This window comes from Anolis carolinensis, chromosome 1 (assembly GCF_035594765.1).
Source record: "Anolis carolinensis isolate JA03-04 chromosome 1, rAnoCar3.1.pri, whole genome shotgun sequence".
NCBI classification, from domain to species: Eukaryota; Metazoa; Chordata; class Lepidosauria; order Squamata; family Dactyloidae; genus Anolis; species Anolis carolinensis.
The window spans coordinates 302442462-302460367 of record NC_085841.1 but is presented as its reverse complement, the minus strand read 5'-3'; the positions used below and the strand labels follow the sequence as shown (position 1 = coordinate 302460367).

At 41.7% G+C, this 17906-nt stretch overlaps 1 protein-coding gene across 4 annotated transcripts in view; it reads right to left on the bottom strand.

Moving 5' to 3' along the window:
* dgkz (diacylglycerol kinase zeta) overlaps positions 1 to 17906 on the bottom strand; it is a 186108-nt gene that overhangs the window by 118065 nt on the left and 50137 nt on the right. Inside the window, exon 1 of one of the 4 annotated variants that reach the window (XM_062967947.1) lies at positions 16237 to 16747. The exons of 2 other annotated variants lie outside the window; for them this stretch is intronic. In XM_062967947.1, coding sequence (XP_062824017.1) covers positions 16237 to 16436 — 200 coding nt within the window. In that variant the 5' untranslated portion in view covers positions 16437 to 16747. Of the gene's footprint in view, positions 1 to 16236; positions 16748 to 17906 lie in introns of those variants that run through there. One more of the 4 variants, XM_062967949.1, reaches the window with a different exon arrangement.

Here is a 17906-nt window from a genome sequence, read left to right as displayed (position 1 = left end):
AGGATAGCGGTGATTAAAATGAATGTCCAGACCACCAGCATTGAAGCAATGCTCCTACGCCATCAATTCCGCTGGACTGGCCACGTTGTCCGAATGCCCGATCACCCTCTCCCAAAGCAGTTACTCTACTCTGAACTCAAGAATGGGAAACAGAATGTTGGTGGGCAGGAAAAGAGATTTAAAGATGGGCTCAAAGCCAACCTTAAAAACTGTGGCATAGACACTGAGAACTGGGAAGCCCTGGCCCTTGAGCGCTCTAATTGGAGGTCAGCTGTGACCAGCAGTGCTGCGGAGTTCGAAGAGGCACGAATGGAGAGCTTAAGGGAGAAACGTGCCAAGAGGAAGGAGCGTCAAGCTAACCCCGACCGGGACCACCTTCCACCTGGAAACCGATGTCCTCACTGCGGGAGAATATGCGGGTCAAGAATCGGTCTCTTCAGGCACCTAAGAACCCACCCCCAAGATGGAAGACCATCGTCCTCGAGCTACGAGGGATCGCCTAAGTAAGTAAGTAAGTAAGTAAGTAAGTAAGTACAATACTGGTAATAAATTACTATATTGTACTGTATCAGTATATTGTAATATTATTAGTAATATTACATGTAAAATATAATATATAATTAATATTATTATATTGTATTGTTAGTATTATATTGTATTACAATATAATATTATGAATATTATATGTATATACAATATGTTATAATATAATATAAATATATTATATTTAAATAAATATAATATAAATATAAATATATAATCTATATATATATAAAAGAGTGATGGCATCACGGCGACCCACAAAACAACAAAACTACAGGCCCCCCAACCTCAAAATTTGACAACACAACCCATCATCCATGCCTCTAGGTTGATACAACAAAAAGAAAAGAAAAATAAAGTCCTAATTAGAGGGAGATGAATAATTGCTTTTATCCAATTGCTGCCAGTTAGAAGGCTAAGCTCCTCCAACTTGGTCTCCTAGCAACCCAATAAAAAATAATAAAAACCACTAAAAATAATTAAAAACACTAAAAAATTAATACAATAAAATACTATAATAACAGAAAATTAAATATAATACAGGAAAATAATAAAATATAATAAATAATGAGATAACTTACAATAAAATTAATAAAAAAATACAAATAACGTCAAATAAAAATTACACAACAATTTTTACCCAATACCACCACCACTTTGCCACAGCAACGTGTGGCCTGGCACAGCTAGTATAATATAAAAGAACAACACATCACAACACAATAAGCAATACAATAAATAATAATATCCATTACAAAATAAATCAAGGAAGCAATGAAAAACAAGGGGTAACATTACATTACAATGAACATTAAGTTAAAACTCGGGGTAAGAGAGACATAATAAAAAAACCACAGCGAAACCTACCCTCTCAATTACATATAAATGAAATATAGATTCTGTGGGGATTAAATGATTATCGGATCTCTCCAGTAAAAGGTTGTCTATAATATATTCTTAATAATATGTAAATAGAAAAGTTTTATGTTATTCCTTCATCTCAGTTGAGTGAAAGCATTCTGAGCAAGTCTCACATCTATAAGTACATAAAGAATTCTACAAATTCCTTGTAGAATCTGAACTTTGCACAAAATCTAACAAAGCTAAATAATGTACAATATACCTAAAATAGCAAGCAGACTTTTTGTGGAGTTAAAAAAAAAGTGTCATCAATCACCAAACACAAAGGAAACTTTGACTGAAGATGACAGCAAATAAAATTGGATTTATTCATACTCTAGAGAACCCATCTTGATTGAAGGAGAGAAATAAAGTGCTTTGATGAGTCATCATATGAAAATGAGAGTTAAAATTCAAAACACACATTTCTGTGCATCAAAGCTAATGAAAAGTTATCACAAGTCACGTGGCCTGAGCCTTAGTATCAGTATGCTCAAGTTGATGTCTGCCTAAAAGATTCACTCAGAAAATCACTGAACTTATATCTAATAACCATCTGTATAGAGTAAAGGCTTTCCCTGACATTAAGTTTAGTCGTGCCCAACTCTGGGGGTTGGTGCTCTTCTCCTTTTCTAAACCGATGAGTCGGCGTTGTCCAAAGAGACTTCCAAGGTCATGTGGCTGGCATGACTGCATGGAGCGCCGTTACCTTCCTGCTGGAGTGGTACCTATTGATCTACCCACATTTGCATGTTTTCAAACTGCTAGGTTGGCAGAAGCTGGGCCTAACAGTGGGAGCTCACCCCGCTCCCCAGATTCGAACTGCCAACCTTTCGGACAGCAAGTTCAGCAGCTCACCGCTTTAACCCGCTGCACTACCCGGGGGCCTACCTACTGTATCCATGATTTTGACCCAAAACCTGCCCTTGACTTATACATGTGTTTATACCTGCTGTATAAATACATGTATAAGTCAAGGGCAGGTTTTAGGTCAAAATCATGGAATTTGATATGAGTCATGGATAAGTCAAGGGTCAATCCATGCAGAGGAGAAAACACAAAAGTCATTGCAGGGAGCCTGTCATTCCTGGCCACCATCACCATTTCCCCTCCCAGGTATTTTAAAAGGCCAGAAGTGACACCACAACGGAGAGACTAGAGGGGGTTGGTGTTTCTTTTAGGTCCTTCCAGCACTGACAAAACTCTTACCTTTCACCACTCTACTCTGAGAAGAGGGTGGATCTTCTTTCAGTAACAGTTAAGTTACAGTGGTCACTCTGAGCCATGGATAAGGCGGCCCAGATTTTTTGGGGGGTTAATTTTGACTAAAGCTTTTAGACTTATATATATATATATATATATATATATATATATATATATATATAACTTGAATTGACTTGTGGCTACTATTTCTCAGGGCAGAGAACCTGTCTCTCTCCATATTTTAGTGGACTTCAACTCCCATCAGCTCCTTGATGGAATTCTATATCATCAACTATTAAAAAATTAACTCTCCTGTGTTACTATCCCAACCTGAATGCTATGGACACTGTATTACTTTGGAAGGCCAGCTTTCACTCACAGTATCATTCATAGTATGCAACTATCTTACAAATATAGATCCTAGCCCTGCAATCTGCCATTTACTGGCTTCCTAAGGTGAGCAAAAATATCCCGCAAGTAACCAGCCCCCCCCCCCCCCCCAATCACTACCACACAGAATGTGTGAGTACAAATGCAGCAAGCACAATTCTTCAATGGACTGGGGAGGTTTATCAAATGCATTATTTCCATATATGTACTAAGATTAAAAATCAGAGGAGTTACTTTTCAAACTACAAATCCCAGAATCTTCAATCTGCATGATAAATAAACAAGCTATCTGAAAAAGGGCCTTTATAGTCTAAAGAAGTAGCTTTTCTAAGAGCTAAAGGACTGTGGCATGCACTAATTCTTCTTCTCTTTCAGAATTAAGAACGAAAGAAAAAAAAAAGAACACCAAGAATAGTTACTATCAGGTTGTACTGCTCATCATTGTGAAGTAGGCATATTTAGTGCTTATTGTGTCGTTATAACAGCTTCCCAGCCCTGTCCAGTAGGAGTCAGCAGTGCCGTGGCAGGAAAGGAAACTAGATGCTGGTAACACTGCTCAGCAGAATTTGTGGACAGGCTTAAAGGATGGAATTGCGGTTATGCAAGCAGGTGACCAATGGCTAGGGAAAGTGCATTTGCAAGGTTTTTCTCCACACCAGCAGCAAGTATGTATTGTAAAGATGTCAGATCCAATATTCAAGCAAAGTCTCTATGCTTTTAAAAAGTTGCATAGAAGAGAGAATTTCAGTAAGTGCTGCTTGGCTCCTGGTCCTTTTTACTGGGAGAGACTAAGCTGCTCCTGTCAAAGTGCTTCCTGAGTGTGGGTGCTTAAAGTAAACCTGGCTCTTCTCCCATACTGAGTCCAGGTAGAAATGTGAATGCTTACTCACCTAAGGGACAGGGATACACACGCACGCACACACACCAGGAACAGTTTCATTAGCTGCTTTCTGACATTCTTAAACACAGAGCAGATTTCCACAAAAGGCAAATAGCTTTTCCAAGTGTCATTCTGACTGAAGAGGGGCAAACAAAAGATATTGACACTTAAGAATGCAAGGAATCCACCAAGGGAGGGGCAAGTGGAATTTCCTAGGGACGTGTGGAATCGCCCAGAGTAGAAGCATGCATTTCAGGTGAGGCAGAAAATCAGGTGAGGCAAGATATGACCAGTCCCAATATAGGAAGAATTTCTAGCAAATATTGCTTTATTCTCACACATAACATACGTCTGTTGTCTCCTTCCTGCAAAGAAACCAGACATTGTTAGACTGGAAGCCCCCAGTCCAGCACCATTGGTGACATTGTCTGGTGCTTATGGGAGTCGAAGTCCAATAATATTTGGGAATTCTAGGCTAGGAACTGCAGACCTGAATGGTTTCCCCTGAAGTATGTTGCTGAGGTTCCAGAACAATGTTTAGACAAGATTTATCTTCTTTTGTATCTGAGAAAATACTTTTCCAAGATGAGAAAAAGTCCTGCAGCCATACCTTTTACTACCAACACATACTTGGCCCAGATGTCTCTCTGGAAACTGCTTGAGAAAGATTAGTTCATGGTCAAACACATAAATACGCAAAGGTGGACTAAGCAGGCACTTGCAAAGTTTGGGGAGCTGCCTATAACTACTGATTGAATAATTTGTGGAGCCCTTTTAAGGTAAACACTTAAATCTAATGAATTTACAGATTAATTCTCAAGAAGGATGGAGTTTTTTAAAAAATGTCAGAAAAGATAAGAGGAGCAGAAAAGTAAAAAGCATGACTATGGTCTCAATGAAGGACTCACCGAATTAACATGATTTTTTAAGTTTCGTGGACTCAGTTGGTTTACTCTAACTGGGACTATTACCTGGATTTAGGACACAGTTCCCAACAGGAAGAGGCACAAAACAGTGGTTGCATACAGAGCGCCATACATACACATGTTCAAATTCAGAGGTTGAAAATGTTTTCATTTTTTGCCATAGCTGGGGTTTTTTTTGGAGTTGCAATCCAAAAAGATAACTTTTTGGAACTCTGTTGAAGTTCTATGTGTATCAATTGTCGAAATGAACATGACTGGAATGCTTACAGCATCTAAAGTAGAGTGTTTCCATACCTTACTTAAGTACATTTTAAGTGTCCAAGAGGTAGTACTCACAAAATGAGGCACAGATAAAGTCTACTACCATTCCAGTCTATTAATTTTTATAATTGCCAGCCAACTGGCATGGATATACAAGAATAATACCATGTTCTATAGTCAATATACAGCTGAACTCAACCTGTGCCCTGGGTGAGTGTTAGTGGAAAAGCTTACTATTGGAACAGCAGCTGTGTATTACCCACCAACTCATCGTCCCTCAAGTCAACAGCCAGTCAAACATGCAAGGGTAAACTATCTGTTACAATACCTCAAATGTACTGTCCTTTTATGGCATTCACACCCAATGTCTTCCCCCTCCGTCCTCCAGCAAATGAAACAGCATCCCTAGATTTTCTCCAAAACATCAAATCATGCAAGTGAGCATAGCCAGTTATTAAATTTGACCACATCAATGAAGCCTCTTTTTTTTCTTTTTTTGCTTAAGTGAAAACAATCCACCTTGCCAACAAAGTAATCTTGGTGAATGCTGGCACTGCTAGAATGATTCAAGCCTAGTAACCAGAGCTTGGGAAAATTACTTTTTTTGAGCTATAACCTGCACAATGGTCCAACCAGCATGATCATCATGCCTAGGGAACTCTGGGCATTATAATCTAAGGAGCTCTTCTGTGCTTTGAAGAACTCCTATATGCTCGTTCACCAAATCCACCCCATTCTATTCTAGAGATGGATAAAACATTAGCACTAAAATTTCAGAATTTCAGTAGACAAATCAATTATCCTTTAACCAAAAATATTTAGATGTGCATGGATATTGCTAAATGATAGGTCCTCACTTGAGTACTGATTGACATTTGACATATAGTGAAATAGAACTACCACTCACTGCTTTAAAAACATCAAAGGTGACCTTTCTTTTTCTACAATTCCCTATTATAGTAACTCATAAGAACCAAAATAGCCTCCAGAATGAGTAAGCAGGACCTAAATTCGGCACCTAAGTTAGAACTTGCTCTAATTGTAAAACCACTAAAATTAACATGACTTATTTATTTATTAAAAGCTTGAAGTCCAAGAAAAAAAAGACACAAGCTAGCTCTCTGCTCGTGGTTACAGAACTGTGGAAATGATCAAACTGTGCTCAAAAAAGTGTTACTAGAATGTAAAGATAGATCTGCAAAACACTTTCATGTCTCATGATTCCTTGGATCATCCCATGATTTAAAGGGCTGAATCATACAAGTATTGCTTTAAAGCCAAGGGCTGAATGACATGCAGGGTAAGGCAAGATACATTTTCAACTAAGAGCACCCACTATATCTACTTAGGCAAAAATACACAGTGTCTTTATTTCTAGCTTATGATCAACATCTTGGATAACCCTCAACTGCTCCTCCTTACTCATACTTTTTCAAGATAGCAAGTGTCCTCTGATCCATTACCACAGGAAATGATTATTCTACCCAGTTTTTTTTTCTATGTGGGCCCTGTTCCCCATCAAAGACCTATACAGCCCCATATGATAGTAACAGTAATCTTCCCGAAGGAAGGTGTGAACAGATGTATTGAAGGACAACAGCAACTGTACTACAAAAAAGAGCAAAGAGAAGTACTGATATGTTGACTTATTTTCCAGCTTCTGCCCTACCAGGTACAATGACCTCTATGTTCATTCCATTAAAGGTTTCAAAAGAGGGCAAAGAGCAAAAACTGACCCCCTTGACTGGAATACACACATATTCCTCTGAAGTCAGAGCTAGACTTCAGAACCTGATCCTTGTCCTGACTGTCAGACAACTGTTTAAACAAATGAGACCAAAAAAACAAAAAACCAAACAAAACAAAAAAACAGCAATCAACCATCTTTGGAGCTTTGGCACAAAGATGTGAGGTCCATAACCATAGGATGAATTTTATGACCACGATTATTTTAGTGTGGTGATGGGGGAAAATCTGTGTCCCTCAGGAAGGGTTTGTCCTGCTTATTACTATGATGGTCAACTCTGATGTAGGTAAAAGACTTACAAAGGGGCATGGGACTCCTCGCTACAGGAGAACATGGGTGATACCTGTTGAGGATAACAGCAGTAATCTCCCTCACCGGATGAGGATCACAGAAACGTTTCGTGTTGAAGGGGAAAGAACAGCAGCACTTAGGCAAAAGCCAAACCCTCTAAAGGCAGGTTTGACAGGTGATTCCTTATTCATTGGTTATAGAAAACACTGCCTTTCCTGGGGATTAACGAGACCAAAGCTATGTCATCTACAAAGTTATTTAAGTGAAACAGCACAAATAAGGGAACGTTGGCTTCATTTCAGATAATTTCACATCAGTTTTTCCTTCATGACTCAGTGGGTCTCATTAGCATGCCTCTAACTATACAAAGATAAGCAATGCCTAATGAAAGCAACAAACATACATGCCCTTCCAGCACGTCACTGATGTGTCATTTCCTCCACGGGCAATCACGGGATCATTTAGGAATTATATTGTTTGCCTTAATCTTAGAATCCAGAGACACCTAGGGCAATTTACTATGCTTAAAGATAAATACTTATCAGAATTAGATACAGTTGCCCTCCATATTTACAGTTTTGACTTATGCGTATTTGATTATAGACAGATTTGATTTAAAGTGTTATCTCGAGAAATCTTTAAGTCATCTATTGTGACTCTATGGCCAACTTCCTAGAGCTTCCTAGAGACAACATCTCTCTAGGAATCTCTAGGTCTTCTAGTAAAATTCTACATCCAGCTTCTGGTCTAAGATAACCATAGAGTTGTGTTGGAAGACTTAGAATTCCTAGGGAGGTGCTCTCGGAGTGAAAAAGAACAGTGAGTTCTTTATTTGCACTTTTTCACATTTACAGGGATCCTGTGCCCCTAACTCAGTAGTTTCCAACCTTTTTTTGACCAGGGACCACTTGACCGAGAACAACTTTGACCAGGGATCACTTTGACCAGGGACTACTCTCCAACATTAGTACCAAAAGGGTTTCAAATCAATTTTTGGTCAACTTTAGATTCGATTTGGTTATTTGGGGTGCTGATTCAGAAAATTGTATTGGATAGACCACTTCATTTCTAGTTTCTGATACAGAACATATGCCATCCAGTAGTCTGCTCACCCACAGAAAACCACATTTAATAATATAGAGCTGATTTTCCCTGCATGTCTCACAGACCTTAGGTCTCATGGCCCACCAGTGGGCTGTGACCCACAAGTCAGGAACTACTGCCCTAACTGAAGCAAATGTGGAGGGCTGGCTGTATATTATCCAAGCTAGAAACAGAGGAACAAGTAAAATGACCATAGGCCCCACAATAACAACAGAGACACTGCAGTCCCAGCCTCCTGATACGTAGATTCAATACAGTGTATTTTGGACAGTCTTCTCACATGTCGCAATGGCAAATTCAATGCAACTTGTCCTTAAAAATCAACAAATAAGATAACACACAAATATTAGCCAACAGCCACCACAACTTTCTACTTAGCCCAGTCATTTGCCATAACATATCACTGACAGACTAATCAGATACTAGAGCGCTGTTTTCTGGCTTCTAATTACATCATCTGAGGCTGAAATTACAGCTTGCTTCCAGTCTACACCAACAGCATTCCACACTGAGGAACTCCTTTGGTGCAGTGACACTATACTTGGGCCACACAACCGTGAAACACTAATTCAGCTTATTTTTCTTCTCCATGGATAAAGGATCCCAGCCTACCAAGTATCTCGAGTATCTGCAGTTGATTTAGCAAACAAAAATACTGAAAGGAGACCAATAATCAGCAGAGCTTATTTTGTACTACTACTCCTAGAAGCCCCCAGCCAGCACAACCACAGGTCATGCAGGCTGGGAAATTTGGCAGATCAGGCCAAAAAAGTAACTTTTCTGAGCCCTGACCAATATTTCATGTCACTTTCCCCAATCTCCCTTCCATTAGGCTAAAGCAATATTGGCTCCAAACTTATAATTTAGAACCAAACGTGTAAAAGAAGAGATGCCTTTTTAAAAGTAGAAGACACATTAAAATGAGTTACTGTGAAAGTAAAAGTCTTTATAGACAATAATATCCAGTTTTTTGGTTGCATATCTCTATAGTTAAGAGTAAATTGCACATTCCTGAAAGGAAACATCAACAGGATTTTAGTTGCATTTAGTATATCCACTTCACTTGACATTCAATTGTCTCTTCACCTGCCTTCCCCAAAGCAATTTACACTCAACCTAGCACTTGTGGTCAGCACAGTGACACTGTAATGGCTAAAATGCTGTCTCTAAGCACTGAGGAGATAAAAAAATATATATAGACAAATTTGGGCCTTCTGAAATGTGATGCTGTGGCAACACCAGTTCACACTCCCTTGTAGATATAAAGTGTGAATTGTTTTCTCATCTGTAGAAATAAAGTGTGAATTGGCTGTAAGACATTTGGGCTAGGTGTATGTGCCTTCAAGTTGTCTGTTGATTTACAGTGAACCCATGAATTTCATGCATTTTTTAAAGCAAGGAATACTCCAGGCTGGTTTTCCTAGTTCCTTCCTCTGAAAGGTAGCCTACAGCACATGGTGGTCTTCCATCCAAATACTAACCCTAACCAGGGCTAACTTTTCCGGGTTCCAAGATCTGATGGAATCTGGTGCCATCCCCCAAACGCCTAAAGTCACCTACAAACTGCCCATCCTTGCAGTATTTTTGTAATTTCTGTTTTTTAACTATTGTATGCTGTTTTGAGTCCCACCCATGAGAGAAAAGTGGGATAAAAATGAAGTAATAATAATAATAATTTAATGTGTTGCCTTTCCCAGCCAACACTAACGTATCAAATTTATCCAAACAGTTTTAAAATTCTGTACAAAGCAAAGTGTTAAAACCTAAGCTCTAATTGGTTGTATAAAAGTTAGAACTGCAAGGGCAACAAAGAAGAGATGTCCATTCATTAACAAGCAGTACCCCTTAGTAGGAGTGTCACATTAACTCTAGAGGAACTCCAGTCCCAACCACAATGATTCATCAATACTGCTGTCTGTGTTCCTGACATTATGAGCGTCCTGGTTTTTCTCAGCTTTGTGAAATAATCAGATCTGCTGCAAGGATAAGAGGGTTCAATACTTGCCACAGGAAAAGGAGAAAAGGAAAATGTTCTCTTGAATCAAAGTCCTGATAAATATTCTGCATAAATCCCATAATTAATGGAACCACTCTATCGGATTCTGCAGAATGTATTCAGTATTCTTTCTTTACTTATACTAGATTTCCATTGTTCTGCAATAAAATAAAAATCTACGGGTTGAGTACCCCTTATCTGAAATGCTTGGAACCAGAAGTGTTTAGATTCTGGAATACCTTCTTATATTTGCATAAAACAGGATAACTTGGAGTCAAAACACGAAACTGATTTATGTTTCTTATACATATAGCCTGAAGGCAATTTTACAAAATAATAATTCTGTGCATGAAAGCACAGGTGTCGCTATCGCAGACATTTTTGTGAATGATTTTAGATTTTGGAGTATTTTGGATTTCTGAATAAGGGGTGCTCTGGATTTGTAGTTTATACTCATCCAAATATTTGACCTTCAATCCACTCAGCCAGTGCAGTGCCTTTCTATAGAAACAACTTGAAGGAAATAGAAAATCAGGCGCGGCTGGTGGGAACGAGGGACAAGGCCTTGTCGGTGGTGGCTCCCCAGTTGTGGAACACCCTCCCCACAAATATCCAACAAGCCCCAACTCTTCTGGGTTTCAGAAAGGCTGTGAAAACATGGCTGTGTGCACAAGCTTTTAATGAGTAATCCGATAATGTCGACATGGTCCGATTGAAGGCTGAAGCATGAGGTTTTTAGACAAATTGATCTAATTTACATATGTTTTAATAGTTATAATGTATTTTAATGAAGTATTTTTTATAGTTTTAATTGTTTATATGTACTGTTTTTTGTTTTATTATTATGTTCTTGGCATTAAATGTTGCCAACTGTTGTAAGCCGCCCTGAGTCCCCCCGGGTGAGAAGGGCAGGGTATAAATGCTGGAAATAAATAAATAAATAAATAAAATCAGCAATAGATCAAGTTATGGATGCAGTAGATCCAGATTTTCAGAGTCATGTCCTGAAGAATATTTTTATATATGCATTGAGCTTTGGTACTTGCAGAATAAAAGCTAATATCATGGAATATATCTGAGCAGGTATAATCACAACCAGAAGACTGGACATTTTTTGGTATTTTTTAAGCCATGGATGACTGAACCCTATAGATATAGAATCAGAGTTAGAAGAGACCTCATGGGCCATCCAGTCCAACCCCCTGCCAAGAGGCAGGAAAATCTCATTCAAAGCACCCCTGACAGATGGCCATCCTGCCTCTGCTTAAAAGACTCCAAAGAAGGAGCCTCCACCACACTCCGGGGCAGAGAGTTCCACTGCTGAACAGCTCTTACAGTGAGGAAGTTCTTCTTAATGTTCAGGTGGAATCTCCTTTCCTGCAGTTTGAAGCCATTGTTACATGTCCTAGTCTCCAGGGCAGCAGAAAACAAGTTGCTCCCTCCTCCCTATGACTTCCCCTCACATCTTGATACATGGCTATCATGTCTTCTCTCAGCCTTCTCTTCTGCAGCCTAAACATGCCCAGCTCTTTAAGATAGAGGGACAACTGTACTTTTACTAAAACCAACCAAAATGTCACAGGAGTGCTTTGTAATTAACCAAACTCCTCCTCCGATAGGTGGTAAAGAAAGTAGAAGGTAAAGGTAAAGATGAGAAAAGTCTAAAAATTAGGTCAGGTGGTATAATTATAAGACCTATAGCTAAACTTGGTCCCAATACAGAGATGGCAGACTAAATCACTAAAACAAATGCAGATGGCAGATTACCATATGCTTAGCAATGCAATTTAAAATAGAGAATTGGGTTTTCTTACTTCTTATAGGGCTGTTCAAACACCCTTCAAAAACTAGGATTGGCATGGAACAAGCAGATAAAGGCTATTATGGGCTGTCCATCTGAACTCTATGGGCTGTCCATTTGAACTCTCCCCCTATGAACCAGCTTGAGCATTAAGATCCGCCGGGGATGCCCTGCTCTCGGCCCACCTCATTTGACTGGTGGGGACGAGAGACAGGGCCTTCTCAGTGGTGGCTCCTCAACTATGAAACTCCCTTCCCAGCGATGTTAGCTAGGCCCCCTCCCTCCTGGTCTTCAAGAAAAAAGTTAAGACCTGGCCATGGAACTAGGCGTTTGGGGAGCATAATAAACCACAGTGCAATATGGAATCAACATGTAGCAACATGAATGACGACTGCGGGACTAGGTGCTATGTTTTAACAGTCTTAATTGTATTTCTATGTTTTATCCGATTTTGATTTTAATTTTTAATGTGTTGTATTTTATACGTGTATTGCAATATGGCTTTGAATGATTGCGAAAACTGTAAGCAGCTTGGGTCCCCTTCAGGGTGAGATAGAGAGGGGTAGAAATATTGTAAATAAATAAACTCTAATTGCCTAGGTGAAGCAAAATTAGGATTTCTTCAGTGAAAACAAATAACAATTCATGCTTATTAAAATTCACCCTAGAGGCTTGTCAGCAGATGCCCAGCACTGGGCTACAAATACAAAACTGGATTCAGGTAATGTGGAATGCCTTCAGCACTCTGGGTCCTGAAAGCTCTAGAAACAGGGATTTTGGTGTGACAATGCTGAGTGGCTTGCATGTCAACTAGTATGCTGCAGCTGCGGCAATCCTAGCCTTCCAACTTCTACTGGAATTGTCCAGTTTGTGTTTGGACCAAGAACCGAATGACCACATGAAAAAGGTATTCTCTCTGGAAACTTCAGAATGATCATAGAAAGTTGACCACAAAATCAAACTGGAAGGCCCAGAGATTCCCAGACATGACATTTAAAAATGAGTGAAGAATCAAATCTGCAAAAGTCAAAAGCGCAAACATGAAGGGATAATCATATTATGGCTGGTCATCCAAGCTTCACGTGCAGAAATTTCCTATACTACAGAATTATATTAAAAAGGGCGGGAACTATACGGCTGCCTAGATGTTGCTTTACTACAACTCCCAGCATTCGTCATCATTGCCTATGCTGGCTACACGAGATGGGTGATGACTCCCACCTCTGTATTAAACAATTATAAGCCCCTTCGTTCTCTTTTTCTTCTAGGAATCCTAAGGTGGAAGAATCCAGTGTTAACGTGATGTGTCAGTAGCCACATAGTAGCTGGCAAAACAGTCCCAAAAGCAACACATGGCCTTTGTGGGCTCCGTGAGAACTTCCTGCTTTTCTTCACGTTGATATACTTTTGAGTTCTTGAGTAAATTTGTGAAATACACCCAGACAAGACAATATCACAAGTCTTCCTATTGCAAATAACCAACAATGCCAGGCCTGTGTACGCATGTGAAAGAGCTACCAACGAAAAGAAGTGTTTCAATTTATCCCCTAACCCAGTTCTACATGGAAAAAAAACAATGAAATTATAAAGCCCCACAAGCCCGACATCTGTTACCACTGGCTTAGAAGCCATGTAGTGATTACATACAAGATTGTGAATCCTTTAGAGTAACCGTTATTTCCTGCTCCATTCCCCAAGGCTTGATGATGTACAGGGTGGACTACAAAGGGGTCACAAAGGGGTCTGAGGTACAATAAAATAAAAATGTACAATATTCAGTTCACGAGATTTCATTTCTCACATGTAATGTAAATGTATTTCTTATATATTCTGTATGCTACGGCATTGTGAATTTTAAAAAAATAAATGAAGAATGATTAAATACGGAATCCCTTTGTGACTTTTGGCTCACTCTGCACAACAACATATTCAAAAGGACAGTCTGAAGGAAAACATAGATGACATCTCTTCACACTCCGGCATATGATTTTTGCTTTGGGGACCCTCCCTTCTGCTGTTTGGCAAAACAGACTTGCAGCACCTACTTCTCCACCTTTTAGTTCTCTCTAGGATTGGCTGGCAAATCTTTGGCTCGGCAAATAGTGAGGACTACATTTCCCTGGTGCTGGCCAAGGCTCTCGAGTGTCAAAGTCCAAAATATTTGGAGAATGAAAGTCCTTTTTTCCTCTCCAAATAGTTTGGACTTCAACACTCAGAGGCCTCAGACATGATAGAGGATTATTACAGGAGATGTATCATCCTAGAGAGCAAAATGGCAATGTAACTTTTGCCTTTGTGACCCCATCATGTCATAAGAAACTTAACTTTTTTTAAATGCTTTTTTTTTTGGCCAAAATAGTAAATTTTCAGGTACATTTGCAAGTTGGAGGAGAGTGGAGTTTGACTGCCACTGAAAGCTCTTAACCATTTTTAAAAAAGGAAGGAACACTACTCCTGCTGATAAGAGAAACTATAGGATTGCTGTGAGTTTTCCGGGCTGTATGGCCATCTTCTAGAAGCATTCTCTCCTGGTGCTTCGTCTGGCTGTGAAGTCTGTTGGAAACTAGGTAAGTGGGTTTATATATCTATGAAAAGTCCAGGGTGGGAGAAAGAACTCTTCTCTGCTTGAAACAAGTGTTAATGTAGCGACTGGACACCTTGATTAGCACTGAATGGCATCGCAGCTTCAAGGACTGGCTACTTCCTGCCTGGGTGGAATCCTTTGTTGGGAGGTGTTAGCTGGCCGATTCATGTCTAGAATTCCCCTGTTTTCAGAGTGTTGCACTTATTCACTGTCCTGCTTTTAGAGTTTTTTTTTAATACTGGTAGCCAGATTTTGTTCATTTTCATAATTTCCTCCTTTCTGTTGAAATTGTCCACATGCTTGTGGATTTCAATGGCTTTTCTGTGTGAGTCTGACATGGTGGGTTGTCAGTATTGTTATCAAATAATATGCCGTGCCCAGGTTGGTTCATCAAGTGCTCTGCTATGGCTGACTTCTCTGGTTGAGTTAGTCTGCAGTGCCAGTTGCAACATTCACACTTGCCTCAAACAGACACAAGTTATTCCTCCCATTCTGGACTTTCCACTGATATATCATAGAATCATAGAATCATAGAATAGTAGAGTTGGAAGAGACCTCAAGGGCCATCTAGTCCAACCCCCCGCTAAGAAGCAGGAAATCGCATTCAAAGCACCCCCGACAGATGGCCATCCAGCCTCTGCTTAAAAGCTTCCAAAGAAGGTGCCTCCACCACATTCCGGGGGAGAGAGTTCCACTGCCGAACAGCCCTCACAGTGAGGAAGTTCTTCCTGATGTTCAGGTGGAATCTCCTTTCCTGTAGTTTGAAGCCATTGTTCCGTGTCCTAGTCTGCAGGGCAGCAGAAAATAAGCTTGCTCCCTCCTCCCTATGACTTCCCCTCACATATTTGTACATGGCTATCATGTCTCCTCTCAGCCTTCTCTTCTGCAGGCTAAACATGCCCAGCTCTTTAAGCCTCTCCTCATAGGGCTTGTTCTCCAGACCCTTAATCATTTTAGTTGCCCTCCTCTGGACGCTTTCCAGCTTGTCAGCATCTCCCTTCATCTGCGGTGCCCAAAACTGGACACAGTATTCCAGGTGTGGTCTGACCAAGGCAGAATAGAGGGGGAGCATGACTTCCCTGGATCTAGACGTTATTCCCCTATTGATGCAGGCCAAAATCCCATTGGCTTTTTTAGCTGCCGCATCACATTGTATATAAACCCCATCTGTCTAGTTTCCAACAGACCTTACAACCTCTGAGGATGCCTGCGATAGATGCAGGCGAAACATCAGGAGAGAATGCTTCTGGAACATGGCTGGAAAACTCTCAGCAACCCAGTAATTCTGGTCATAAAAGCCAAACTATATCTGTCAAACAGATGCTCTGACGTTCAGTGTGGATCAAGCATGGGCAAACTTGGGTCCTCCAAGTGTTTTGGACTTCAACTCCCACAATTCCTAACAGCCTATCGGCTGTTAGGAATTGTGGGAGTTGGAGTCCAAAACACTTGGAGGACCCAAGTTTGCCAATTCCTGGCATAGGTGCACCCTATGTTTTAAAAAAGACCCTGCAAATTTACAACTGCTTTGAAGCGGAGCTGTGGCGAGTGGAAGGCACAAGCAAAGCCCTCCCGGCAGATGGCCAGCTCCCGCTCGGCTTTGGGCTCACCTTCTCCCGAAGATCTTGAGCCCGAAGCGCTTCTTGCTGTGCCTCCTTCCCAAGGCGGGCGCTCTCTCCGGCTCGGGGCACAAGGAGGTCTCGGAGCTGGCCGAGGACGGGGAGCTGGGGCAGGTGAAGGAGGCGGCGGAGGACGAGGAGGCGGCAGCGGCAGCAGCAGCAGCCCCGCCACCGCTCTCCGAGGGCTCCATCCGCCCCGCTCTCACCTGCCCCGGGTCATGCCCGCCGCGGGTGCAAGGGGAGCCTCCCTCCGGGGCCCATGCGCCGCCCGCCTCTGCCGCCTCAACGGTCGCCGGTGGGGGAGGCGCGGCGGCGGGAGACACAACATCCCCGGCGAGCCTCCTCCGCCGACTGAGCCGCGCAGGAAGTGTCAGCAGGCAGGCAGCAAGGTAAGCGAGCGAGCAGGCAACCGCCAGAGGACCCCGCTTAGCTGTCCGGGGAGCTGCCTCCTCGCAACGGCGCCCAAGGAAAGAAGGCAGGAAGGAAGGAAGGAGGCTCCGGAAAAAGCAAGCCGCCCGCGCCACCTGCCGGCCGCAAGCGCGTACCGCAAGGAGCCCCGTTTAAGAGTTGACACAGAGATGCTGGAAGAAACAAATGCAACCGAGCAGGGCAAACTTTGGACTTCAACTCCCACTATTCCTAACAGCCTCAGGCCCTTTCCTTTCCCCCCCTCAGCCGCTTAAGCTTAAGCTTTCTTGGCAAGAGTTGTTCAAAGGTGTTTTTGACTTCCCCTTAGATGGAGAGAGTGTGGCTTGCTTTTTTTTTCTTTTTCTTCGTGTCAGGAGCAACTTGAGTCGCTTCTGTTGTGAGAGAATTGGCCGTCTGCAAGGACGTTACCTAGGGGACGCCCGGATGTTTTGATGTTTTTACCATCCTTGTGGGAGACTTCTCTCATGTCACCGCATGGAGCTGGAGCTGATAGAGGGAGCTCATCCGCACTCTCCCCAGGTGGGATTCGAACCTGGCAGCTTTCAGGTCAGCAACCCAACCTTCAAGTCATGAGGCTTTAGTCCACTACGCCACCGGAGGCTCCAGTGTGGCTTGCTCAAGGTCATCTAATGAATTTCTATGGTTGTGCGGAATTTCATAGAATCATAGAGTTGGAAGACACCTCATGGGCCATCCAGTCCAACCCCCTGCCAAGAGCAGGAAATCACATTAAAAACACCCCTGACAGATGGCCATCCAGCCTTTGCTTAAAAGCCTCCAAAGATGGAGCCTCCACCACAGAGCAGAGAGTTCCACAGCTCTCACAGTGAGGAAGTTCTTCCTGATGTTCAGGTGGAATCTCCTTTCCTGTAGTTTAAACCCATTGTTCCGCATCCTCGACTCTAGAGCAGCATAAAACAAGCCTGCTCCCTCCTCGCTATGACTTCCCCTCACATATTTATACATGGCTATCATGTCTTCTCTCAGCCTTCTCTTCTGCAGGCTAAACATGCCCAGATCTTTAAGCTGCTCCTCATAGGGCTTGTTCTCCATGCCCTTAATCATTTTAGTTGCCCTCCTCTGGACACATTCCAGCTTGTCAACATCTCCCTTCAATTGCGGTGCCTAGAATTGGACATAGCATTCCAGGTGTGGCCTGACCAAGCCAGAATAGAGGGATAGAACATGCAGATCAAGAATAGGTCTCTTCAGCCATCTACGGATCTATCCCC